Below are 23,743 nucleotides of genomic sequence, written 5' to 3' on the forward strand. Positions count from 1 at the left end.
TTTTGTCGATCATGGGGCTTGAACTCAGGGCCCAGGGGCTGTCCCCGAGCTCTTTTTTGCTCAGGACTAGCACTCTACTGCTTTGAGCCATGGCACCACTTCCAGTTTTCCAGTGGTCCATTGGAGATGAGAGTCTCACGGGCTGGCCTCACGCTACCATCCTCAGATCTCAACCTCCGGGTGGCTGGGATGACGGGTGGGAGCTACCAGCGGCACCTGGATGTTGTCACTATGTAGATGGGGGTGTGAGCAGGTGACCGGGCAGGAGAGATGGCTCTGTCATTGGGGGAGAAAGACTTCCTGGAGAACAGATCCACACGTACACCCTGCCACATCACAGCCCTCACAGTTTCTGAACCCAGAGCCTGAGCCCAGTTGAAGGCTTTGAGGGGAAGGATTGGTCTACCCGCCTCTAGCCAGTACACACACAGAGAAAAAGCCTCAGGGAGGTTGAGTGAGTCGCTGAAAGGTGCACCGCAGGATGAGACCTTAAGACTCTAGCCAATAGAAGCCAGTGCTGGTACCTGGGCCCACCCACCCGGGCCCCTGGGAGCTGTGGAGGGCATACAGGTGGATGATCCAGCCAGCAGACAGTTCCCCAAGCCTCCCCAGTGGGCTCTCTGGAGCTCACGACCCAAGAGAGAGATGGAAGGCTCTGAAGGGCCGAGCCTGGGAGAGACAAACTACCATGGTGGTGAAGGTGGTGGAGGAAGCAGACCATCTTCCTGCAGCCGTAGCCCGTGAGGACACGTGTGCCCCTCTCCGTGGCCTGAGCTTCTCAGCAGGTGGCCGAGGAGCAGGCCAACTGAGAAAGCTTCGAGCCTCTTGTTCTGTCCAGCGCCCCAAGCCCGCTCTTCTCACCCCTCCCAACCCCCAGAGAGTATTGCAAGGACCTGAATGCCTCCGACAACAACACTGAGTTCCTGAAGAACTTCATTGAGCTCATGGAGAAAGTGACTCCAGACTCCAAGCAGTGTGAGTTGTCAGGCAGGGTAGCGGGATCTAGGCAAAGCCCGAGCAGCCTGCAGAGGGACCAGAGAAGGGCAGGGGTGGACACAAGCTTTGCCAGGGCAAAGGGAAGACTCCTGGGGAAGCCCTGGGAAAGGGGGGGGGCGGGGAACCAGAGACACCCCCCCACCTCTGCCCGTCTATTCCAGGCAACAACTTCCTTTTGCACAACTTGATCTTGGACACGGGCATCACACAGCAGTTGGTGGAACGCGTGTGGCGGGACCAGGATCTCAACACGTATGCGTCACCCAAGCCGTGGGGGCGGGAGGCTAGGTTGGAGCCAGAGGTCCTGGCCCTGCCTGACAGGAAGAAGACCTGTGACCCCCACACACACACCTTCCTGCCACCCCTAGGTACAGCCTGCTGGCCGTGTTCGCCGCCACCGACGGTGGCATCACACGTGTCTTCCCCAACAAGTAAGTGCCGGCCCTGCTACCCAGTACCATCCTCACCCCATCCCGCTGTCCTTGGGCCGACCCCCGTAAAAGAGCCTGCACCCACCAAGCTCTGCCTCTCTCGGGGTGCTCCAGGGCAGCTGAAGACTGGACGGAGAACCCTGAACCCTTCGATGCCAGCTTCTACCGCCGCAGCCTGGATAATCACGGTTATATCTTCAAGCCCCCACACCAAGATGGTAAGGGTCACACTCATGGGACCCAGAAGCGGTGGGAAACCCCAGCCTAGGGTCACATGCTGCTTTCTAAAACTTCTGTCCACTTAGATGCTAGCTAAGATCAGGGCAAACATGAAGACAGGGACAGGCAGGGATAAACACCATGCTGGGTGCTGGGTTCTTAAGGCTGGGATCAGCCAGACCTCAGAGTGGTCAAGACCCAATCCTGACAGCTCTGTCCTCACCACAGCCCTGTTAAGGCCTCTGGAACTGGAGAACAGTACAGTGGGTCTCCTCGTCAGCACAGCCGTGGAGCTCAGCCTCGGCCGACGTACCCTGAGGCCAGCAGGTGAATGCCCTGGACAGAAGGGGGAAAGAGGCAACAGATGGGCTACTGCTACCCAAAGCCAGTAACAGACGGATCCCTTGCTCTCTCCCACAGTGGTGGGTGTCAAGCTAGACCTAGAAGCTTGGGCCGAGAAGTTCAAGGTGCTTGCCAGCAATCGTACCCACCAGGACCAGCCCCAGAAGGTATCCGGGCAGGGGAAGAGAAAATCAAGTCCAGTGGCGTTTTCTCTGGAGTTCTTTACAAGCCTCTCACTCAGAGTGGCTGCAAGCATCTCTGGGAAGGTGGAGGCTGCTCCAGATGCTCCCAGAGAACCAAATCTATGAAGGGTAACGGGAGGGAGAAAACCCAGCGGGTGCCTTACAGTCGTCATTCTCTGCCCAGCAGTGTGGTCCCAACAGCCACTGCGAGATGGACTGCGACGTGAATAATGAGGTGCGTGCTCCACGATCCTGCCCGAACCCCGGTTTCCTCCATTCCCAGGCTTTTGGATCCCAATTTCAAGTCTTAGCTCATCCCTTAACCTTTGGATCTCAGCACTCCATCCCTAGCTTCGCAGCCTCCCAGGGCCTGAAGTGGAAGATCTCCAGTAGAGCCCCCCCGTCCATCTTCCTCCCCCCTGCCCCCCTTTTCCTACCCCTTCCCTACCTGGCAGGACCTACTCTGTGTCCTCATTGACGATGGAGGGTTCCTGGTGCTGTCAAACCAGAACCATCAGTGGGACCAGGTGAGAGCCAAGAAGAGAGTGGAAGGAGGGTGGAAATATTTCAGTCTTGTTGGGGGGAGGGCCGGGGGGCCTTGACACTGCCAGGTTTATGACCACAGTTCCTTCCCGGCATCCCAGGTTGGCAGGTTCTTCAGCGAAGTAGATGCCAACCTGATGCTGGCACTCTACAACAACTCCTTCTACACCCGCAAAGAGTCCTACGACTATCAGGCAGCCTGTGCCCCTCAGCCCCCTGGCAACCTGGGAGCCGCACCCCGGGGTGTTTTTGTGGTGAGGAACCCCTCTCCTTCCCTCCCCCCCTCCACCATGATTGAAGATGGGGAAGGGGGTGTTCCTGACAGACGGCGATGCATCCTGAGGTGAGGGGCAGCCATGTCAGCCCATGCCCCGCTCTCTCCACTGCAGCCCACCATTGCAGACTTCCTTAACCTGGCTTGGTGGACCTCTGCTGCGGCCTGGTGGGTCCTGGCGGGGGGGTGGGGATGGGATGGGGGGTGTTGTAAGCCAGGAAGGGAAGGCACTCCCTAGTCACAAGTGGAGTAAGACAGTGCCCTCTGCTGACCACTTCCATTGTCCGTGCCTTTTAGGTCCTTGTTCCAGCAGCTTCTCTACGGTCTCCTCTACCACAGCTGGTTCCAGGCAGGTAGGTTAGCAGGGCTTGGGAGGCCTGCATCCCGGTTTTGGGGTAGGAGCTGTGGGGCGGCGCCCCGTCCCCCCCACCCCGCACCCCCTCTCCCAGAGAGGGAGGAATTACAGCCGAGCCTGGCCAAGGCCTGTGTGCGGGGCTGAGGCGTCTGGACCCCCCACAGACCCGGCGGAGGCTGAGGGGAGCCCCGAGGCGCGGGAGAGCAGCTGCGTCATGAAACAGACCCAGTACTACTTTGGTTCGGTGAACGCCTCCTACAACGCCATCATCGACTGCGGGAACTGCTCCAGGTGCTTGGCGGAGGGGGGCGTGTCCGGAAGGGCGAGGGGCGGGGCCTGGCGTGCTGGAAGGGACGCGGCGTCGGGGGCGTGGTTTTGTGGGGGCGGGGCTTGTCTGGGGGCGGGGCTAACTTTCAGGCCCCGCCTCTTTATAATCTCCCCCCCCCTCTCTCTCTCCTCTTTTTCCCTCTCTCCCCTCTCTCCTCTTTTTCCCTCTCTTTCCAGGCTGTTCCATGCTCAGAGGCTGACCAACACCAACCTTCTGTTCGTGGTGGCGGAGAAGCCGCTGTGCAGCCAGTGTGAGGCTGGCCGGCTACTGCAGAAAGAAACACACTGTATCCTGCCCCCCCCCAGCCCTCCCCGCCACCACCCATGTGCCCCTTTCTGCCCCGCGTGTCCCCTTGTGCTGCCGACGACGACATCGCCTCCTTGACTCCCCACCCATGCCCAGCGGACGGCCCGGAGCAGTGTGAGCTGGTGCAGAGACCGCGATACAGGAGAGGACCTCACATCTGCTTCGACTACAATGCGACGGTGGGCAGGGGTGGGTGGGGGAGACTGAGGCAGATCTGACACCCCAGGACCTTGAAGGTGGTCTGGGTCGACCAGTTACCTTGTCTCTCCTCCGTAGGAAGATACCTCAGACTGTGGCCGAGGCGCTTCCTTCCCACCCTCGCTGGGCGTCCTGGTGTCCCTGCAGCTGCTGCTTCTTCTAGGCCTGCCGCCCCGGCCACAGCCTCAAGTCCACGCCCTTCCTCCTTCTCCCCGCCTCTGAACATCCCACCTTGGGGCCCCCTACCCCCATCCTGGCCTCCCTCACTTCTCCTTCCTGCCACTCCACATCATCCACCTTAGAGATTTGCTCTTCCTCAACTGAAGGACCCTGGGAGCCTATGTCCAAAGCAGGGTGCCGCATTCTTTGGCACCCAAGACATGACTCACCCCTGAACCATGTAAGTGTCCCTAGGCCCTGGACACCTGTACTGGTGCCAAATCAGGCCTCTGCTGCCCAGGCTGCCTGGAGGCTTCCTCTGCAAAAGGTGACCTTGTCTCAGTTGGACACGTCCAGTCTGGCCCTCTCTACCGTAGTTTCCCTGGGTAGAATAGAGGAAGAGATGGTAGTTTGAGGCCTGTGCATCCTAACTGAAATCCTGGTGGGAGAGATGTTCTTGGGGTGGGGGTGGGGGGACAGTCTTCTATTGGCTCCTGTTCCATTCAGGTCTGGAGTCACCCACAGCCCAGCTCTGCAGGCGTCAGGACAGTCTCACGATGACAGCAGTTGAGACACAACAAAGTACATACCTGGACCCTGAGGACTCCCATAAGACCTACCCCAGGGGACACACACAAATACAGACACATAGATACACATGCCACGGGCGGGAGGGGGGGCTCACATAGCCTTACACGGGGCAAGGGGCCGGTGAGAGGGCTGTACACCTGTGCTCACCGCCTGCCTCTATTCTGAGCTACAGCCCAGCTGGTCCTCCCATCTCTGAAGCTGAATGTGCAACAGTGCCAAATAATGCTGGGGCTGGGTGGAAGACACCCCCCCATCCCATCCCTAGCCATCAGTGTTTCCCCAAGGCCCCCCCTCTTTGCCAGGTGCTCATTGTACCCATTTCTCACTAGTGTCAGCTCCCCCCCACACCCAGCAGGACCATATGCCACTGCCTGCACCCCTTGGCAGAGGGCACACACACACACACACACACACACACCAGACACTAACCTTTGCCTTAGCAGGAGTGACTTGGTCTCTCCTGGCTGGGTCATCCCATCTCCATCTGGCCCTTCTACACTCAGGCCTGTGCCCACTCCCTATATCATTGCCACTCATACCCACACTCCCCTGCCCCTAGGAGGCCAAATTGTCCCTCCCCTGTTGAATACATACTCAGAGTGCACATGCGCGTGCGCACACACACACACACATACACACTGCACGTATGGAGGCTGGGTCTGGGCACATCTTTCCCACCATTCATTCTGATCATTTCCCCCAAAGGCATTGGAGTCTGGGGGCCAGTAGGGGACTGAGAGCTGGGGGGCATATAGCCACGAGGCTCAGATGGACTGGGAGGAGGGGGGAGGGTAGTGCATTAATTAATGGCTCCGTTAATTAATGTCATGTTGCTTGTCGCTTTCTCAGTGTGTGTGTACGGCCTCTTGCCCGCTGCTGGTGCCAAGGTGGGTGTTCATGATGTATGCCCAGCCGGGGATGTCAGCTGTGTCCTGTAGGGGGCGTGTGTGTAACTGTAGTGTAGTCAGGTGCTCAATGGAGAATATAAAAGAAACATACAGAAACAAATATATATTTTAAGTTTAAAAAACAGAAAAACAGACAAAACAATCCCCATCAGGTAGTTGTCTAACCCCCAAATGGGTCTGATCTTTCTCATCATCACCTGACCTGGCTTCCCCGCCCCCCCACCCTCACCTTAGGCTGGGGAATTAGGGGGCCTTTTCCTTTTCTCTGCCCTTTTTTTTTTTTTTTCTGTTATTGTTCTATTTTGTACAGACAAGTCGGAAACACAACAGCGACAAAAAAAAAAAAGTCAAGAAACTTTGTAAAATATTGTGTGTGTGATTCCTTGTAAAATATTTTCAAATGGTTTATTACAGAAGATCAGTTATTAAATAATGTTCATATTTTCACTTCAAACAGTTTCCATCCACTGTTTCAGCCTTGGGATAAGGACTGGGTAACTATGAAGGCGGGTGGCCATGACCTTGAGATTCAACCTACCCTGATGGGAATGAAGACCACAACTCTTGGAGCCATAGGACAGGATGCTTCCAGTGTCTACTAAAAGCCTAGCTCCTGACATACTTTGTCTCAAGTTACAAGTCTCCAGGCAAAAATAAAACAAAACGAAAAACACCTCTTTATATAGAAGAAAGAAAGCTAGCTGTGCGCCAGTAACTCATACCTGTAATCCTAGCTACTCAGGAGGCTGAGATCTGAGGATCAAGGTTCAAAGCCAGCCCAGGCAGAAAAGGCTGTGAGACTCCTCAATAAACCACTAGAAAACCGGAAGTGGCGCTGTGGTTCAAGTGGTAGAGTGCTGCCCTTGAGCTGAAGAGCACAGGGACAATGCCCAAGCCCAGAGTTCAAGCCCCATGACCGACAAAAAAAAAAAAAAAAAAGAAAGCTGTTTGCTGATGGCTCACACCTGTAATCCTAGCTAGTCAGGAGGTTGAGATCTGAGGATCACGGTTCAAAGCCAGCCCAGCAGGAAAGTTTGTAAGGCCTTCTTATCTCACAGTGAAGTTATGGCTCAAATGGTTGAGCCCTAACCTTGAGGGAATATTCTCAGGGACACCACCCAGGAGTGGCATGAGCATGTGCGTGAGTACACACACACACAGACACACACACACACACAGAAGGAGAAGGTAAAAGGAAGCCTCTCAGAGCCTCAAGGCAAGGCCTGGACCCAGGAAAGAAAACAGTAATGAGATGTTAATCCAGTTGGGTCCAGCCATGTAGTCAGCTAACAAGGGCTTGACAGACAGGTCCTCTAACTCACCAAAAAGAGCAGAAGCCAGCACTCTGTTGTACTAAGGCCCAATCCTGTTGTCCTGAAGATACTAAGGCCCACCTATAAGCCAGTAGGGGCCCTATCAGGGTCTAGGGGAGGCCAGAAGCCAACCCAATTTTTCTTTTTCTTTTTTTTGGTAAGTCATGGGGCTTGAACTCTGGGCCTGGGTGCAGTCCCTCAGCTCTTCAGCTGAAGGCTAGCGCTCTACCATGTGAGCCACAGCGCCACTTCCACCAACCCAGTTTTTATTCATTCCTTTGGCAGGCCCTTCTAGCTGCTCAGTTTGTGACAAGGTCCTACTTACTATACAGCCCGGGCTGTAGTTGAATTTTCAGTCCTCCTGCTTCAATCTGCTGAATGTTGGGATGACACCATGTACTGCCACACCCAGCTCACCCTTGTTAATTTTAACCCCAACTCTAGTTCATGTGACTTCTGCATTCTTTTCATGGAAAAAGAACTGTAACCACCTGCACAGTGACTTCCCAGTGGGGGAAGTGAACTCATACTTCACCAGTAGGGGCATTTCCAGTGACTGTGTTTGCCAGCACACCTGGAGAGGGCTTGGCTGAGTCCTCACACAGACTTAGGAGTAAGTACTAGCGTTCCCACCGATGGGAGAAATTTTTCCCCACCAGATAAGAAGTTCTCAGAGACAAGATGGCCAGCAGGAGGAATCCTGCTAAACAAATGAGGACATTCCAGTCCTTGGCCAAAATGGGGCTTCCCTTCTGAAGGAGTTGACCAACAGGGCAAGGACTAACTTCAACCCCCAAGACAGTTCTCATGTCCTAAAACAGCACCTGAGAGTCTACAGAGTTGTCAGATAAAATATAGAAAGGCTGAGCTGGGAAGGTGGCTCAATGGTAGAGTGCTTGCCTAGCATGCATGAGGTCCTGGGTTCGATTCCTCCACTACTCGAGGCTGAGATCTGAGGATCGTGGTTCAAAGACAGCCCAAGCAGGAAAGTCTGTGAGACTCTTACCTCCAATAAACCACCAAAAACCCGGAAGTGGTGCTGTGGCTCAAGTGGTAGAGCATTCACCTTTAGCTGAAGAGCTGAGGGACAGTTCCCAGGACCAGAGTTCAAGCCCCACGACTGACAAAAAAAAAAAAAAGAGCTGGGCACCGGTGGCTCACACCTGTAATTCTAGCTATTCAGGAAGCTGAGATCTGAGGATCGTGGTTCAAAGACAGCCCAAGCAGGAAAGTCTGTGAGACTCTTACCTCCAATAAACCACCAAAAACCCGGAAGTGGTGCTGTGGCTCAAGTGGTAGAGCATTCACCTTTAGCTGAAGAGCTGAGGGACAGTTCCCAGGACCAGAGTTCAAGCCCCACGACTGACAAAAAAAAAAAAAAGAGCTGGGCACCGGTGGCTCACACCTGTAATTCTAGCTATTCAGGAAGCTGAGATCTGAGGATCGTGGTTCAAAGCCAGCCCAGGCAGGGAAGTACATGAGACTCATCTCCAATAAACCACTAGAAAATTGGAAGCGGTGCTGTGGCTCAAGCGGTATAGCACTTACCTTGAGCTGAAGAGCGCAGGGACAGTGCCCACGCCCAGACTTCAAGCCCCACGACCAACAACAGAAAAAATTTAAAAAAGCAAAAAGGAGCTGGAAGCCTGGCCCAAGTGGTAGAGCATCTACTTAGCAAACTCACAGGCTCTGAGTTTAATCCTCATTATTGAAAAAACAATAAAATCCCCTTTGATTCTTATGTTAGGAAGGCCTTGTCACTAACTCCATTTTGAGGTCCGTTTTGAGTTTCAGAAAGGGTCAGGAACTAAGCCAGTGCCCTGTGGACACCAAATGACAGAGCAACGTTTCCAGCCTGGGTCAGGCCCTATTCAATTCACTAGACCACAAGAGGTCCTTGCACAGACCCACATGCCTGCCCTCAAAGACACACTGTGAGGTTCATATACACATCACTTACAATGCCTCTCTCCCCAAAGAATTCAGCGAGTGTGCACCCTGAAGCTCTGTTGTGTGTCGAATCCACCTACACCTTGAGCTTTCCAAGCTTTACCTTTCCGCAAGCTCCCAAGAACGGGCGAGAACACGCTTGAGAACTACAACTCCCAGAACACCTTCCTCCAGCGCCGAATGGTCATAGCCTGGGCGCGAAGCTTTCTGGGACTTGTAGTCCTACACGGAAGCCCAGTGTACTAGTCTCCCCCGACGTTGACCAGGGACTCCATATCCCAGAATTCCGAGGAGCCGGAAGTCCGGAAGTCGGAGGGCTTCTCGCCCCCTCTCATCCGAGGGCGCGCAAGCGCAGCGCCCCTGTTTGTCGGCCCCCCGAGGAGGGAGGAGGTGCCGTGGAAGAAGCCAAGACCGAGGCCGAGCCGGAGCTAACCGGACTTAACACGGGCCTGAACGGACAGAGCGGTCCTGGAGTGGATTCTGGAGGCCTAGTATTGAGTTCAATGCTAGCCCGGCCGCAGGGCCTACGGAGCGGGCCGGCCGACGTACCGAAGCCTCCCAGGGCCTTCGCTCGGGTCCCCGGCACGGGACCTAGGCTCCGGCCTGGCGAAAAGGCCCGGCTGTCTCCCTGAGGACCGCAGTCCGACTCCACCGGAACCGGAGCCGTCACCGGGGCCGTAGTAGGCCAGTGTGACCAGGCCGAGGCCGGGCCTCCCGTCGGGGCCGACAGGGACGAGGCCCCGGGGAGGCCCCTAGCCCCACCTTTCTCACCTTCCTCCAGGCCCACGCCAGCCAGGAAGATGCATCGCGCCCTCCCGGGCGCCCGCCAACACTTGGGGGCCGTGTTGGCCAGTGCCAGCGTGGTGGTGAAGGCGCTGTGCGCGGCCGTTCTATTCTTGTATCTGCTCTCCTTCGCCGTGAACACGGACTGCCTAGCAGTTACCCCAGGCTACCTCTTTCCTCCCAACTTCTGGATCTGGACCCTGGCCACCCATGGGCTGATGGAGCAGCACGTGTGGGACGTGGCCATTAGCCTGGCCACGGTGGTGGTGGCCGGCCGTTTGCTGGAACCCCTCTGGGGGGCCTTGGAGCTGCTTATCTTCTTCTCGGTGGTGAATGTGTCCGTGGGGTTACTGGGGGCCTTCGCCTACCTTCTCACCTACATGGCTTCCTTCAATTTGGTCTACCTGTTCACCATCCGTATCCACGGTGCCCTGGGCTTTCTAGGTGGGGTCCTGGTGGCTCTCAAGCAAACCATGGGGGACTGTGTGGTCTTGCGAGTGCCGCAGGTGCGGGTCAGTGTCGTCCCCATGCTGTTGCTGGCGCTGCTGTTACTGCTGCGACTGGCCACTGTGCTCCAGAGCCCCGCACTAGCTTCCTACGGTTTTGGGCTGCTTTCCAGTTGGGTGTATCTTCGCTTCTACCAGCGCCATAGCCGGGGCCGAGGGGACATGGCTGACCATTTTGCTTTTGCCACTTTCTTCCCCGAGATCCTACAGCCCGTGGTGGGGCTGCTGGCGAACTTGGTCCATGGCCTCCTAGTGAAGGTCAAGATATGCCAGAAGACAGTCAAACGGTATGATGTGGGAGCCCCATCCTCCATCACCATCAGCCTCCCAGGCACAGACCCTCAAGATGCTGAGCGGAGAAGGTACGTGAAATTTTCCAAAATCCGGGCAAGCTAAGAAAGCATTGGGTTTGTTGGTCGAGTCAAAGGCTATCCATTAGGGCTGGGAAGGTGGCTCAGTGGTAGAGTGCTTGCCTTGCATGCATGAGACCCTGAGTTCGATTCCTCAGCACCTCACAAGCAGAAAAAGCCGGAAGCGGCGCTGTGGCTCAAGTGAGAGAGCACTAGCCTTGAGCTGAAGCGTTGACACCCAGGCCCAGAGTTCAAGCCCCACAGCTGACCAAAAAAAAAAGTCTATCCATTCCGATTCCTGCTGTCACAAAGCTGGAGAATTAGTGGCACGTATTGGAGCAGGTTCAGAAAGAAAGAAAATCCAGCCTTTGGCCTTGAGGAAATCAGGAAGTGGGTGTCTGGCATCCAGTACCTTTGTTTCTTACCACTCAGGCCACTGAACAGGTTTCAATAAATGCTAGCCTCCTTTGGTGTCATGTGAGAGAGGCTGTAAACTTTTGCTTCAGAATCCCCAGATCCTGGACACTAAACTTGGAATCAGAACCAACCTGTTGGACCTTTTTCCCCTGAGAGGGGATAAAGGCTGGAGGAGAGCCAGGCGCTAGGGGCTCATGCCTGTCATCCTAGCTATTCAGGAGGCTAAGATATGAGGATTGTGGTTCAAAACCAGCCCAGGCAGGAAAAGTCCATGAGACTTATCTCCAATAAACCACCATAAAACCAGAAGTGACACTGTGGCTCAACTGGTAGAGCCCTCGCTTGAGCTGAAGAGCTGAGGGACAGCGCCCAGGCTGAGTTCAAGCCCCATGACCAGCCCCCCCCCCCCCGCCCCCTTGCCAAAAAAAAAAAAAAAAAGTGGAGGAGAGAAGCCTAGGATCCTTAAGAGGTGGTCTGGACCACCCCAGTTATGAAACAGAGAACTATATCCTCTTTCTGGACTCCATTAAGATGCTGTCTCTCTCTCTCTGTCCTTAATGAGAATAGCTTTGAGATATTATCAACTTTCTCTGTTCTCTAGTAAGCCTGTGTCACCCACCCCAGGAGCCTGCTGATGACACCAGAGGGGAGGAGACCTTCACATTTATGTAAACTAAGCCATCTGCAGCAGCAGGAGTCTCAGCTGAACTATTTGCAGGATGATTTGGGCGAGGGCAGTACAAATTTTTTTTTTGTCAGTTGTGGGGCCTGAACTCTGGGCCTGGGCAGTGTCTCTCAGCTCTTCAGCTCAAGGCGAGTGCTCTACCCCTTGAGCCACAGCGCCAGTTCCAGCTTTTTTTGCTTACGTGGTGCTGAGGAATGGAACCCAGAGCCTCATGCATGCAAGGCAAGCACTCTACCACTGAGCCACCTTCCCAGCCCAATACCTTTAACTTCATTTAGCTCTTCTTACTCTCCCAGACCTGTGGATGCCTAGCATTCAGGAGATCCACAGTTCTACTTCCAACATTATTCATGTTTTTGTTTTTTGTTTTTGTTTTGTCGGTTATGGGGCTTGAACTCTGGGCTTGGGTGCTGTCCTTGCCCTCTTCAGCTCAAGGCAAGCGCTTCCGCTTGAGCCACAGCGCCACTTCCAGTTTTCTAGTGCTTTATTGAAGATAAGAATCTCACGGACTTGCCTGCCTGGGCTGTCTTTGAACCGTGATCCTCAGATCTCAGCCTCCTGAGTAGCTAGGATTACAGGTGTAAGCCACCGGCACCCAGCTTCCAACATTATTCTTGAATGTGTTGTTTGGTTTGGGGGGTGTTTTATTTGGGTGGCAGCCTAGTGCAAGCCTTTTTTTTTTTTGAATTTACCAGATGCCCTGATTTTGCTCATTTGTGAAATGGGTCCTTAGCAGCTAGCGCTGTGAATTTAGCAGAAGTTAGCTTTGAGTTTACACTTCACCGGGGTTCTGCAGTTAAGGACAGAACACATCCTTCCTTCAATGAGTGTCCCATCAGGTGGTCTAGGGTAGTAGATGGAGACAATCACCCAAGGCAAGCTCTAGAACTAATTCTGGGCCATTACAGCCTGGCTCTCTGTTGCTAAGTCCAAAAGATATAAGTATGTCTTGACCTCATCTAGTGCAGGAGATGGGACCAGGAGGGCTGGGCCTAGGAAGAAAAACTAAGCTTTCCTCAGAGTTGTTCAAGTAGGACAAGATCAGTTGATGGCCCCTCTAATGAGAGGTTTGGGGGCCTTCAGAAAGTTTCTGTCCCGGACCAAAAAAAATATGGAAGAGAGGTAGGGTAAGGGTGAAGACAAGAGGTAGATTGTTAGCATAGCCTAATGGTTGTTAGCTTATACAGAAGTGGCTGGGAAGGTGGCTCAGTGTTAGCGTGCTTGCCTTACATGCATGAGGCCCTGAGTTCGATTCCTCAGCACCCCATAATGGCAGAAAAAGCCAGAAGTGGCGCGGTGGTTCAAGCCTTGAGCTGAAAAGCTGAGGGACAGCGCCCAGGCCCAGAGTTGTTCAAGCCCCATAGCTGACAAAAAAAAAAAGGGTGGGGGTTGCCCCTTCAACCAGCTTAACATCTGACTGCATGCCACTTTCAAACACAAAGAGCTACTAGAACGAGGCAAGGTTTCCCATCTGTCATCTTTGACCCTTAGGAAGAAGTGACTAGGGGCTGGGAAGGTGGCTCAGTGGTAGAGCGCTTGTCTTGCATGCATGAGGCCCTGGGTTCGATTCCTCAGCACCACATAAGCAGAAAAAAAAAAGCCAGAAGTGGCGCTGTGGCTCAAGTGGTAGAGCGCTAGCCTTGAGCTGAAGAGCTGAGGGACAGCGCCCAGGCCCAGAGTTCAGGCCCCACGACCAGACCCAAAAAAAAAAAAAGAGGAAGTGACTAGAATGACCCTCTCAGCCCTGGCAGGCTTTAGACTGGTCTGTGAAGGGTGTGTCCAAGATGGTAGTCCGGGCAGCAATACGGAAGGACCTTCCTGTCAGTGCCAACTTACCAGGTGCCAGGTTTGAAGGCAGGAGGGAAACCACACTGGGCTATCTGTGCTCATGTCCTTGTTGCCTTTCCTCTCCTATTCCTTGGCATGATAGAGATTTGGGCTCTCTGCTGGAAGGCTCCAGGCTGTCCCTGTTGTTGCTGACACAGAGAAGGAGGCATCAGGAGTCCCCAGTGGCCATGCTAGCAGTATTGCCCAGCAGCTATGGTCATTCTACTTCCGACGGGCAAGGATACAAGGCATCTGTTAAAACCTTCTATGGACTTGCCCACGTCCCCTTAAGTGGTGCTCCAGAGGGTTTACCTCTCTTAACAGCAAGCTTGGCTTGTGCTCCACCCAAATGGCTTTTCTTCCTTCTGTAAGGGCTCTGCTAAGTGCCTATTCTTTCTTGTTTTTCTTTTTTTGCTGTTCCTAGGGCTTGAACTCTGGGCCTGGGCGCTGTCCCTCAGCTCTTCACTCAAGGCCAGCACTCTACCACTTGAGCCACAGTGCCACTTCCTGTTTTCTGGTGGTTCATGGAGATCAGAGTCTCACTGATGGGCTGGGAAGGTGGCTCAGTGGTAGAGTGCTTGCCTTGGATCATGAGGCCCTGGGTTCAATTCTTCAGCACCACATAAACAGAAAAAGCCAGAAGTGGCGTTGTGGCTCAAGTGGTACAGTGCTCGCCTTGAGCTGAAGAGCTGAGGGACAGTGCCCAGGCCCAGAGTTCAAGCCCCAGGACTGAACAACAACAAAAAAAGTCTCACTGACTTTCCTGCCTGGGCTGGCTTTGAGCCCCGATCCTCAGATCTTAGCCTCCTGAGTAGCTAGGATTACAGGTGTGAGCCACTGGCACCTGGCTTAAGTACCTGTTCTAACCTAGGTCTTGGTGGCTTTGGGAGATCCTTCTGGAATAAAGATGTCAAGAGTTAGGAAAGGACTACTACAAACTGGTCCTTTTTCACTAATAGTATACTTCCTGGAGATGATGCCAAGTAGGAACTCATATCCCAAGACTTTCCCATTCTACCATCTGAACTGGAGATCAGCCCAATCTTAGCCACCAAACTCAGAACCATTCCTGGTGACAGCCTGGTTGGCAGACTGGCAGACATCCGGCTAGCCTTTTCAGCCTGGAGGTGCCCTGGCTATGGAAGGAAGACATGCTAGCATCTGGATCCTTTCTTTGATGGCAGAATGGGCTCTCATCCAATCTAACCTCTGGGGAGCCTTGGGCCCTGAATGGGGAAGGAGAAATACGGAAATGTAGGTGAAGAGTGTCGGCTGGGTGGGGCAGGGGGGCAAGTGTACAAGAAATGAGCCAAGCCCAGACCCAGAGTGACCTGTCATCTCTCACCTCAGGCAGCTGGCTCTGAAGGCTCTCAATGAGCGGCTGAAGAGAGTGGAAGACCAGTCTGTCTGGCCCAGTATGGATGATGATGAAGAGGATTCTGGGGCCAAAGTAGAAAGCCCACTGCCCTCAGAAAAAGCTTCCACACCCCCAGGGAAGGGGACTGCCCCCGAATCCAGTCTCATCACCTTCGAGGCAGCTCCCCCAAAGCTGTAACTCCAGATCACCTTGAGTGTAAGACCTCCGCTCCCAAATCCCTTGATGCCTCTCAGCTACTCCAGGGCTCTGACTGCTCTGCGAGGGAGGAAGGCCTGCCGGGGGCTTCCACAGCCCTCTCCCGTGTGTCTCGCCAACACTACCCAGGACCCATGCTTCCTGGTTCCAACTCCAGACAACCACTATGCCAGGCCTGGGACCTCTGAGGCATCAGCCAGTCCAGGCCCCCACATGAGGTAAGATTGTACCTCAGCAGGAAGCCCCAAGTAAATGGCTGCAGGGACACTGGTGCCACAGCTCCTGAGCTGGTCCTCGTATCTGAAACTGGTTGCCAAGAGCCCTGAGCCAAGGCAAGGATCTGCATTTGCCAAAAATGTTCTGAGGGCCCGGCCAGTGCAGGAGACAGCGCAGGGCTAGACATCCCTGCTCATCCCCAAAAAGACTGTTCATGTCAGGATTTCTTGTTTCCCTCTGCTGTGGCAGTGACTGATTCCAGGCCAGGACAACCACAGCCTCCGGGTGTTTTCTACAGGACCACTTGAGTGGGCAGCTCTGCCCGGCCTCATAATATCAATAAAGCAGTTCTTTGAGGTATGACTCCTGGGCTTTGTCAGACCAGCTTCTTCAGCCTCTTTTTTTTGCCAGCAGTGGGGCTTGAAACTGAGGGTGCTGTTCCTGAGCTCTATTGGCTCAAGGCCAGCACTCTACCACTTTGAGTCACAGCACCACTTCTGGTTTTCTGTTGCTTAATTAAAGAGAAGAGTCTTAACGGACTTTCCTGCTGTGGCTGGCTTTGAACCACAATCTCAGATCTCAGCCTCCTGAGTAGCTAGGATGACAGGCGTGAGCCACCAGCTCCAGCTGCAGCCTCCTAATCATGCTCTGTTGAAAAGGTAGTCTTTACTGGGTCCAAGAGCTCAAACTCCATAACTACTTCTGCCTGTAATAGGAAGTTCCTTGCCCTTACTCTCCTTCCCTCCATCACCACGTGCCCACTGCCAAGCAGCCTTCCCAAGAGCTATTCCCTAGATGGCCCTCCGCTCCATCCACAGAATCAGACAAATCATAAATGCTGGCTCATGTTTCACCTCTTAAGAGCGCTTCATGCTTGACTCAGAGATAGAGCTCTTCCCCAGCTCCCATCCTGTCGTTGTCTAACTGAAGTCTGGAGACTCCAATACAGACCATCTATACCTGGAAGATAGTGGAAAGGACACACTGCTGTGGGCCTTGGTAAAGCCTTTAGTGCCAGGGGAGGCTCAGCAGGCAGACCCTGGAGACCTGTATGCTGGCAGAATTCCACCATTCAAGGAGTCCCCCAGGACTGTGAAGGTGGCTCAGTGGTAGAGCGCTTGCCTTGCATGCATGAGGCCCTGGTTTCAATTCCTCAGCACCACAGAAGCAGAAAAAGCCGGAAGTGGCGCTGTGGCGCAAGTGGTAGAGCACTCACCTTGAGCTGAAGAGCTGAGGGACAGTGCCCAGGCCGAGTTCAAGCCCCATGATGGGAGAAAAAAAAGAAAAAGTCGCCACCTGGCCCAGTGGCCCATTTTCTCCTGTTGATGGCTTTAGCAAGAACCATCTTCAACTCTGAGCTGCTTTTCCCATCAGTTTTTTTTTTTATTCTTTCTCTCCATAATTTCTGGACATACCAGTAAAAGAATGAGCTGCATTGTTGGGGAGACAGTGCTACAACCCCAATTTCATCCACACACATGATTCATGCTCCTCTGGGCGGGGGGGTGGTGAGAGAAGGCAAAGGGAGGCGAGTCTAATATGAGGAGCAAGTATTTCACACAGATCTCCTACCCCAACTGCCCCAGTACCTGAACTTGCCCCAGACCCAATCAGCTAGGAGAGTCCAGGAGGTGCCCAGTCCCAGGTCCTGCACAGGTGCAAATCTAGGCTTCCTCTTGGCTAGGAAGAGTTCATGGTTGGATCCTCTTACGGTATAAGTAGGCGTTACTCACCTGGTTCATAATGACCAAGCTGGTGAGGATGGGGCATAGCACAGCCAAGTACCAGGCCCCACCAGTGACAGCGGCAGTGAACCAGAGTGAACACATGCCCAACAGGAGGCTGGCACTACCCAGGAGGTATCCCACTAGCCCGGAAGTAGCGTGATAGAGCTTGAGCTTTGCCAGAGGCCATCGAGGCAGTAGCTTGGGGTACAGCAGTCCCACCCCACCCGAGCACTGCAGTCCGGCCCACAGCACAGCTAGCAGCCCTGCCTGCCCATGCCGCGTAGCCAGGTGGGCTTTGCCAAGCTGCTCTTTGTGAAGGATAACAAGACCTAGGCCCAACAGTGCACACAGCAGAGCCAGCAGCTGCAGCGCCCAATGGCAGCGTGCTCGGCCCTTCCGTGAGAGGGAATGCAGCAACGAACTCTCAGGAGAGAACACCAGCAGTGCCTCGGTCATCAGGAAGGAAAACTGAGGAGAAAGGACGAGAAACAAGTGAGGCTCTGTCCCAGCAAAGAGGAAGAGAGCTTTAGATAACCTTCATGATTCCCCTTCCTTCTCTCCCCTCTGGTGGGGCAAGAGTACAGAACCCTGTCTCGGACAATTCCTGCTCTAAAGAGCTTGTGAGAGCTGCCTCTCCATACTTCTTCCCAGGTGCTGTTCTGAAATGTCATCTCTGCTACATTACCCAGCAAACAAGGCTTGAGATATGGCTACAATAAATGATTCACAAGCTTTGTTTCCCTCCCATGAGGCTGGATACTGTTTCTTGGCGAGAGCTGGCTACATGGGTGCACCATTTCAGAGAAAGTGAGATGCATCATCACAAATTAAGGTTAAAAAGAGACAAAAGGAGCCTCCAAAGGTAATGTCTCAGGGAGGGAGTTTCTCCCTTCATTTTATGCTTATACATGCTTCACCCATTTATCCTGCTCCTTGAATACTTTGGTTCAGGCCAGGGAGCAGAAGCAGTTGGGGCTTGCATCTCCTCTAAACCGATACTTAATATCCACAAAGATTCAGAGACCACCAGGGCCACCACCCATGCCCATGCTCCCACCCATAAGATCTATCTAAACCCACTACTTACAGCCAGTGACATAAGCACAGGGTGCCAGGAGAACAGGCCTGGAATGAGAAAAGGAGACCTTGGGTGGAGGCAAGAAGACACTAACCATTACCAATCCTAATACATAGGGGCCCACCACTTATGGAGGTGTTGGCAACGTGTAAGTGCCCTCTTCTACAATGAGCTGACCCCACCCCAGCTGTTCATCCTGGACTAGAGGCCATACTTTGCTACTTCTCTGGCCGTTTCCTCTTTCCTCCACAACCTCCTGAGACGCAGCCAAATAAAGCACTAAGGCGAGGATAGAGGCCAGGTCAAGAGGGCAGAGTCGCCAACTCCACCTGCTCCATCCCACTAGTAGAGAATATTCCTCTGTCTGCAGGCCTGATAACAGGAGTCAAGCCTAAGCCTTCTTACAGCTCCGACCACCACCACCTCAAAAACTACCTTACCCTTCCCAGAATTCAACTAAATTCTACTTACTGGAGCCAGGCCTGGCAAGCACAGCCACAAAGATAGTAAAGCCCAGAGCCACAAGGTGGGCAGCAGCCCCAGAGGCAGTGCGCAGAGCTCGGTAGATACGCGACTCAGTCTCCACAGAAAGGGCCATGATCAGCCCAGCCGATAGCTGTATCCTGAAACATACCAGCGTTGGAAAGAGTCATGGATTCACTGTCCACACCTCTCACTGGAGAAAGGGGTTGCTACGCAGAAATGCCACCCTCTTCTACAAAGTTAGGACAAAAATAGGCTGAAACTGGCACGAAGAATAGTCACCATAACTTGCCAGCAGACCACCAGCAGCCTGTCAGCATCTACCTACCAGCATCTACCTGTTCCTGAGCTGGTATTGAGCTCCAGACCACCTTTCAGCTAGAAAACTACAATTCCCATAGTGCACCGCGCTGTCGCTTGCCCAGAACGCCGGCTGGGCAGGCGTGGAGCACTACAGGAATTGTAGTTCCCCAAGTTAAGCACGGATCCCTTCACTCGCTGTCTCCCCACGTGCCGCCAACATGCTGCCCTTCCAGCGAAGGGATCTGCTTGTCTCACCTGCAGCTTACAATCTAATGCAGTGGTTTCCTCCAAATCAAGCTGGGTACGCCGGCCGCTGTGGCACGCGCGCGCGCGCGCCGTCGCTTTGTCGCGGAAGCACTTCACTTCCGGGTGCTACGTCTACCCACCGGGACTTCCTGAGACAAGCGCCCCGCCCTACGCGCCCACCAGCCCCGCTTCTGAGTGGCACTGCGCGTGCGCAGTTCAGCAGACGGCTTCACTGTCGAGGGTACGCGCGCCGCCAGCCAGCCTGCGTGACCTAGTTAGTGTCCAGGCCTCGGTGCTCGCTGACACGTTTTCCAGGCGTGAGGGTGCCTCCGCGCAAGGGAAAAGGAGGTGCAGAGTCAGGACCGGCTGGCGCCATGGGCAGTAGCTGTCGCATCGAATGCATATTCTTCAGCGAGTTCCATCCCACACTGGGACCCAAGATCACCTATCAGGTGCCTCTGGGGCTCTTGGCATCGGGCAGGGTGAAGGAAGCTCTGAAGTTCAGCTGGCTGACCATACGTAGTGGGATTCCCAGTTCTGCCTGCAAGCATGTCACTCATTAGGGGATAATTGTGATCGGATAGGATGCCTGGGGCCCAGGTCACCGGCTTCTGCTGTGGGGAGGGAGAGATGACATCATAGCATTGTTTGTAGGAAATCGGGGCTATGGGATTCAAGGGGGGGTGGGTGGCAGGTCTCAAAGTACAGTGAGGGGGCCGGTGAGAATCCCTGGATTGAAACTTAAATGATGCATACGAAGATAAACCAATGAAAACAGAGCTTGTGTTTGGAAAACACAAAGGAGTTAGCAGGCTAGGGAAAGAGCCTAAGATGGGGGATACAACCCAATATACTCCACCTAGCTCCCAACGTCCACTGAAGGACCTCTTGCCACTTTCCTTCCCAGGTCCCTGAGGACTTCATCTCCCGGGAGCTGTTTGACACCGTCCAAGTTTACATCATCACCAAGCCAGAGCTCCAGAACAAGCTCATCACTGTGTGAGGCCCTAGTTGGTTGTGGGTGAAGGGGTCTCAGAAGGAGGAGGGGCTAGGCTTGAGGGCAAGGCTGACTCTGTTCTAACTCTCTAGCACAGCTATGGAAAAGAAGCTGATTGGCTGCCCTGTGTGCATTGAACACAAGAAGTACAGCCGAAATGCCCTCCTATTCAACTTAGGCTTTGTGTGTGATGCCCAGGCTAAGACCTGTGCCCTCGAGCCCATTGTTAAAAAGCTGGCTGGCTACCTGACAACACTGGAGGTTTGCAATGAGATGGGCTTGGGTGTATGGGCAGGTAGAGTTGTAGTAAGTGTTCCCGTGTCTCCAAAGCCCCACTAACCCTGACAAGCAGCTTAAGGACCCAGTCAGGGCAACCAGGAACCCTGAGTTTTACCCACCATACTGTTCATGTTCTATCCAGCTAGAGAGCAGCTTTGTATCTACGGAGGAAAGCAAGCAGAAGTTGGTGCCCATCATGACCATCTTACTGGAGGAGCTTAATGCCTCTGGCCGGTGCACCCTGCCCATCGGTATGTCCCAGCCTCTTCAAAGGCAGCAGATGAATTGGGGGGGGGGGGTGACAGGAGAAGATGATTGCAGCCAAAACCCTTGAATAAACTGATGGCCAGGAGATAACCTGATAGATAGAGGTGATGATGTTGAGGGTTCAGTGGATGGTGGTTGTGAGTGGGAAAGCCTCTTGTGTATATTCTTTCCCCTCTCTGGACTTTGGATTCTCACTCCATAAAAATGGAGTGAGGCATCTGCCTGTCTCAAGGACTGCTGGGAGTTCTGGATGTCATCGATGGTCTCTTGGGAAAGATGACACTGAGGATGTGTGTGGTTCCACTGCAGATGAGTCCAATACCATCCACTTGAAGGTGATAGAGCAGCGGCCCGATCCTCCCGTAGCCCAAGAGTATGATGTGCCTGTCTTCACTAAGGACAAGGAGGATTTCTTCAACTCACAGTGGGACCTCACCACACAACAGGTACGTATGGCATCCATCCCTGGGTTTCATTAACCTTGGCCTCATCCTACCCCTATTGACACTACCATGCTCTGTCTAGATCCTGCCCTACATTGATGGTTTCCGCCACGTCCAGAAAATCTCTGCTGAGGCAGATGTGGAGCTCAATCTAGTGCGCATCGCCATCCAGAACCTGCTGTGAGTAGGGCTGTAGGACTCAGCCCAGGGACTCTGAGTATGGGGCTGGGAAGGCCTGACCCTTCGATATTAAGTACAGCTCTCTCCCCTAGGTATTATGGTGTTGTAACACTGGTGTCTATCCTCCAGGTAGGTGAGTCAGGTAGAGTTAAGTGTGGGATCGTACAGCTGGGCCAATCCAGGTTGGCCTCACAATCCCTTAACTCAGATCCCTGTGTCTTCCACTCTCTAGTACTCCAATGTATACTGCCCAACACCCAAGGTCCAGGATCTGGTAGATGACAAGTCCTTGCAGGAGGCATGTCTATCCTACGTGACCAAACAAGGTAGTGGCAAGCTTTTTGGGAGAGACTAACTTGATGAGGAAGCAGGGCCACCCGGCAAGCTGACACTTGGTATCTACAGGACACAAAAGAGCCAGTCTCCGGGATGTATTCCAGCTGTATTGCAGTCTGAGCCCTGGCACCACTGTGCGAGACCTCATTGGCCGCCACCCCCAGCAGCTACAGCACGTTGATGAACGGTCAGAGGGGCATTCCTGGGCATGAGGGTTGCCTGAGGACAGACGAGAAACAGGGAATTCCAGTGAGCAGAGCCTCTGGCATGGCTAGTGCACAGATAGGTTTTCTGGAGATGATACACTTGGGGGCTAATCTGGTCACTGAGATAGAACTGAAGGGAAGATCGTGGTAAATGGTTGGCTTGGTCAGAAGGAGGCCCTGTCAGGGTATCACCCCTCTTTCCTAACCCTTACTCCAGGAAGCTGATCCAGTTTGGGCTTATGAAGAACCTCATCCGACGATTACAAAAGTATCCAGTCCGGGTGTCTCGGGAGGAGCGAAGCCACCCTGCCCGTCTTTACACAGGCTGTCACAGCTATGATGAGATCTGCTGCAAGACAGGTGAAGGCAGACAAAGCAGCCCAGGTGAAATCAGGGCAGGGCAGCCAGGTTAAGGCCACTGATTTCACTTCCTCCACCCCACCCCAGGCATGAGCTACCATGAGCTGGATGAACGGCTGGAAAATGACCCTAACATCATCATCTGCTGGAAATGAGACAGACTGGCTGGGATATGTTTTCCTGTGGCAACTCCCTCCTGCTAAGCCCTGCCTGGTGCATGGGAGCTAGACAAGTAGGCTAATCCATACTGTGTGGAGGTTGACCCTCAGTTCTGTAAATAAAATCATTAATTTCAGTGTACTTTTCTTGAGTACTGCCTCAGCCAGTTTTACCTAACAGTCAGTCATGTTCCTGACATGCTGAAGCGCCATCTGGTGGCCAAAACTGACAACAGGCAAGTATCAGAAAAGAAACGGGATGAAAATTGAGTTGGGATGGAAGCAAGGATTATTTTGGATTAAAGCAAGAAAGATATTAAAAACCTGCAAGGCGGGGCTGGGAAAGTGGCTCAATGGTAGAGTGCTTGCCTTGCATGCTCGAGGCCCTGGGTTCGATTCCTCAGCACCACATAAGCAAAACGAAAAAAGCCAGAAGTGGCACTGTGGCTCAAGTGGTAGAGTGCTAGCCTTGAGCTGAAGAGCTGAGGGACAGCACCCAGGCCGAGAGTTCAGGCCCCACGACCGGACCCCCCCCAAAAAAAACAACCTGCCAGGCACCAGTGGCTCATGCCTGTCATCCTAGTTCCTCAGGAGGCTGAGATCTGAGGATTGCGGATCAAAGCTGGCCAGGCAAGAAAGTCAGTAAGACTCTTATCTCCAATAAACCACCAGAAAACCAGAAATGGTGCTGTGGCTCAAGTGGTTGAGCACTTGCCTTGAGCTGAAGAGCTGAGGGACAGCACCTAGGTCTAGAGTTCAAGCCCCACGACCAACAACAACAACAAGATATTGTTAGCAGGTTGCCGGTGGCTCATGCCTATATCTGAACTACTCAGGAAGAGATTTAGAGGATAATGGTTGGAGGCCAGGCCTGGCAGAAAGCCCAGGAAACTATCTCCAACTAGGGGCTAGAACAGGAGAGGTAAGAGAAAGGTCAGGTGCTGGTGGCTCACACCTGTAACCCTAGTTAGGACTCCGGAGGCTGAGATCTGAGGACCACAGTTCCAAGCCAAAGGCAAGGAAAGGCTTGTGAGACTTTGGTCTCCAATTAACCACCAAAAAAGCTGGAAATGAAGGTGTGGTTCAAGAGGGAAACCACGAGGAGAGATCATCCTGGAGGGGCTTGCATTTAATCTGCTCAGGGGGACGTGATCTTCTGACCAGGGAGGGAATCTAGGCCCCCGACTGCCCCTCTGGGGTCAGAGACCTGTGCCCTGTGCGGGCAGCC

General features: G+C 53.7%; 4 protein-coding genes across 5 annotated transcripts in view; 3 read left to right on the forward strand and 1 right to left on the reverse strand.

Moving 5' to 3' along the window:
- The window catches only part of LOC138807681 (voltage-dependent calcium channel subunit alpha-2/delta-2-like), a 90,719-nt gene extending 84,478 nt beyond the window's left edge, over window positions 1-6,241 (forward strand). Inside the window, exons 24-38 of one of the 2 annotated variants that reach the window (XM_069993462.1) lie at window positions 878-975; window positions 1,158-1,248; window positions 1,365-1,427; window positions 1,542-1,645; window positions 1,875-1,973; window positions 2,067-2,155; window positions 2,355-2,405; window positions 2,626-2,697; window positions 2,815-2,967; window positions 3,103-3,155; window positions 3,285-3,340; window positions 3,507-3,633; window positions 3,847-3,956; window positions 4,073-4,155; window positions 4,253-6,241. In XM_069993462.1, the coding sequence (XP_069849563.1) occupies window positions 878-975; window positions 1,158-1,248; window positions 1,365-1,427; window positions 1,542-1,645; window positions 1,875-1,973; window positions 2,067-2,155; window positions 2,355-2,405; window positions 2,626-2,697; window positions 2,815-2,967; window positions 3,103-3,155; window positions 3,285-3,340; window positions 3,507-3,633; window positions 3,847-3,956; window positions 4,073-4,155; window positions 4,253-4,396 (1,393 nt within the window). In that variant the 3' untranslated portion in view covers window positions 4,397-6,241. The remainder of the gene's footprint in view (window positions 1-877; window positions 976-1,157; window positions 1,249-1,364; window positions 1,428-1,541; window positions 1,646-1,874; window positions 1,974-2,066; window positions 2,156-2,354; window positions 2,406-2,625; window positions 2,698-2,814; window positions 2,968-3,102; window positions 3,156-3,284; window positions 3,341-3,506; window positions 3,634-3,846; window positions 3,957-4,072; window positions 4,156-4,252) is intronic. The other variant, XM_069993463.1, reaches the window with a different exon arrangement.
- Window positions 6,242-9,397: 3,156 nt separating this feature from the next.
- LOC138807683 (transmembrane protein 115) lies at window positions 9,398-15,812 on the forward strand. The gene is made up of 2 exons (XM_069993465.1): window positions 9,398-10,746; window positions 15,014-15,812. Exons 1-2 carry the CDS (start codon window positions 9,896-9,898, stop codon window positions 15,216-15,218), a joined length of 1,056 nt encoding a protein of 351 aa, XP_069849566.1. The 5' UTR covers window positions 9,398-9,895; the 3' UTR covers window positions 15,219-15,812.
- Window positions 15,813-16,789: 977 nt separating this feature from the next.
- On the reverse strand, window positions 16,790-19,398 carry LOC138807684 (transmembrane reductase CYB561D2). Its single transcript, XM_069993466.1, has 4 exons — window positions 19,299-19,398; window positions 18,729-18,880; window positions 18,267-18,304; window positions 16,790-17,647 (listed from the first exon to the last, which is right to left on the reverse strand). The coding sequence occupies exons 2-4, from the start codon at window positions 18,853-18,855 to the stop codon at window positions 17,144-17,146; spliced, it is 669 nt and encodes a 222-aa protein (XP_069849567.1). The 5' UTR covers window positions 18,856-18,880; window positions 19,299-19,398; the 3' UTR covers window positions 16,790-17,143.
- A 76-nt stretch (window positions 19,399-19,474) lies between these two features.
- On the forward strand, window positions 19,475-22,657 carry LOC138807682 (GATOR1 complex protein NPRL2). The gene is made up of 11 exons (XM_069993464.1): window positions 19,475-19,741; window positions 20,197-20,288; window positions 20,379-20,547; window positions 20,708-20,816; window positions 21,142-21,278; window positions 21,358-21,455; window positions 21,548-21,584; window positions 21,688-21,781; window positions 21,861-21,978; window positions 22,215-22,357; window positions 22,445-22,657. The coding sequence occupies exons 1-11, from the start codon at window positions 19,664-19,666 to the stop codon at window positions 22,510-22,512; spliced, it is 1,143 nt and encodes a 380-aa protein (XP_069849565.1). The 5' UTR covers window positions 19,475-19,663; the 3' UTR covers window positions 22,513-22,657.
- Window positions 22,658-23,743: the final 1,086 nt, after the last annotated feature.

This window comes from Dipodomys merriami, unplaced genomic scaffold, assembly GCF_024711535.1.
Source record: "Dipodomys merriami isolate MVZ:Mamm:240054 unplaced genomic scaffold, mDipMer1.0.p SCAF_427, whole genome shotgun sequence".
NCBI classification, from domain to species: Eukaryota; Metazoa; Chordata; class Mammalia; order Rodentia; family Heteromyidae; genus Dipodomys; species Dipodomys merriami.

Coding starts and splice junctions, on each gene's coding strand:
- LOC138807683 (XM_069993465.1), top strand. CDS start 9,896: ATGCATCGCGCCCTCCCGGGCGCCCGCCAACACTTGGGGGCCGTGTTG. Junction 10,747..15,013: donor CAAGATGCTGAGCGGAGAAG/GTACGTGAAATT, acceptor CTCTCACCTCAG/GCAGCTGGCTCTGAAGGCTC.
- LOC138807684 (XM_069993466.1), bottom strand. CDS start 18,855: ATGGCCCTTTCTGTGGAGACTGAGTCGCGTATCTACCGAGCTCTGCGC. Junction 18,305..18,728: donor GCTTGCCAGGCCTGGCTCCA/GTAAGTAGAATT, acceptor TTCTCATTCCAG/GCCTGTTCTCCTGGCACCCT. Junction 17,648..18,266: donor CTGTGCTTATGTCACTGGCT/GTAAGTAGTGGG, acceptor CTTTCTCCTCAG/TTTTCCTTCCTGATGACCGA.
- LOC138807682 (XM_069993464.1), top strand. CDS start 19,664: ATGGGCAGTAGCTGTCGCATCGAATGCATATTCTTCAGCGAGTTCCAT. Junction 21,279..21,357: donor GGGACCTCACCACACAACAG/GTACGTATGGCA, acceptor TGCTCTGTCTAG/ATCCTGCCCTACATTGATGG. Junction 22,358..22,444: donor TGAGATCTGCTGCAAGACAG/GTGAAGGCAGAC, acceptor ACCCCACCCCAG/GCATGAGCTACCATGAGCTG.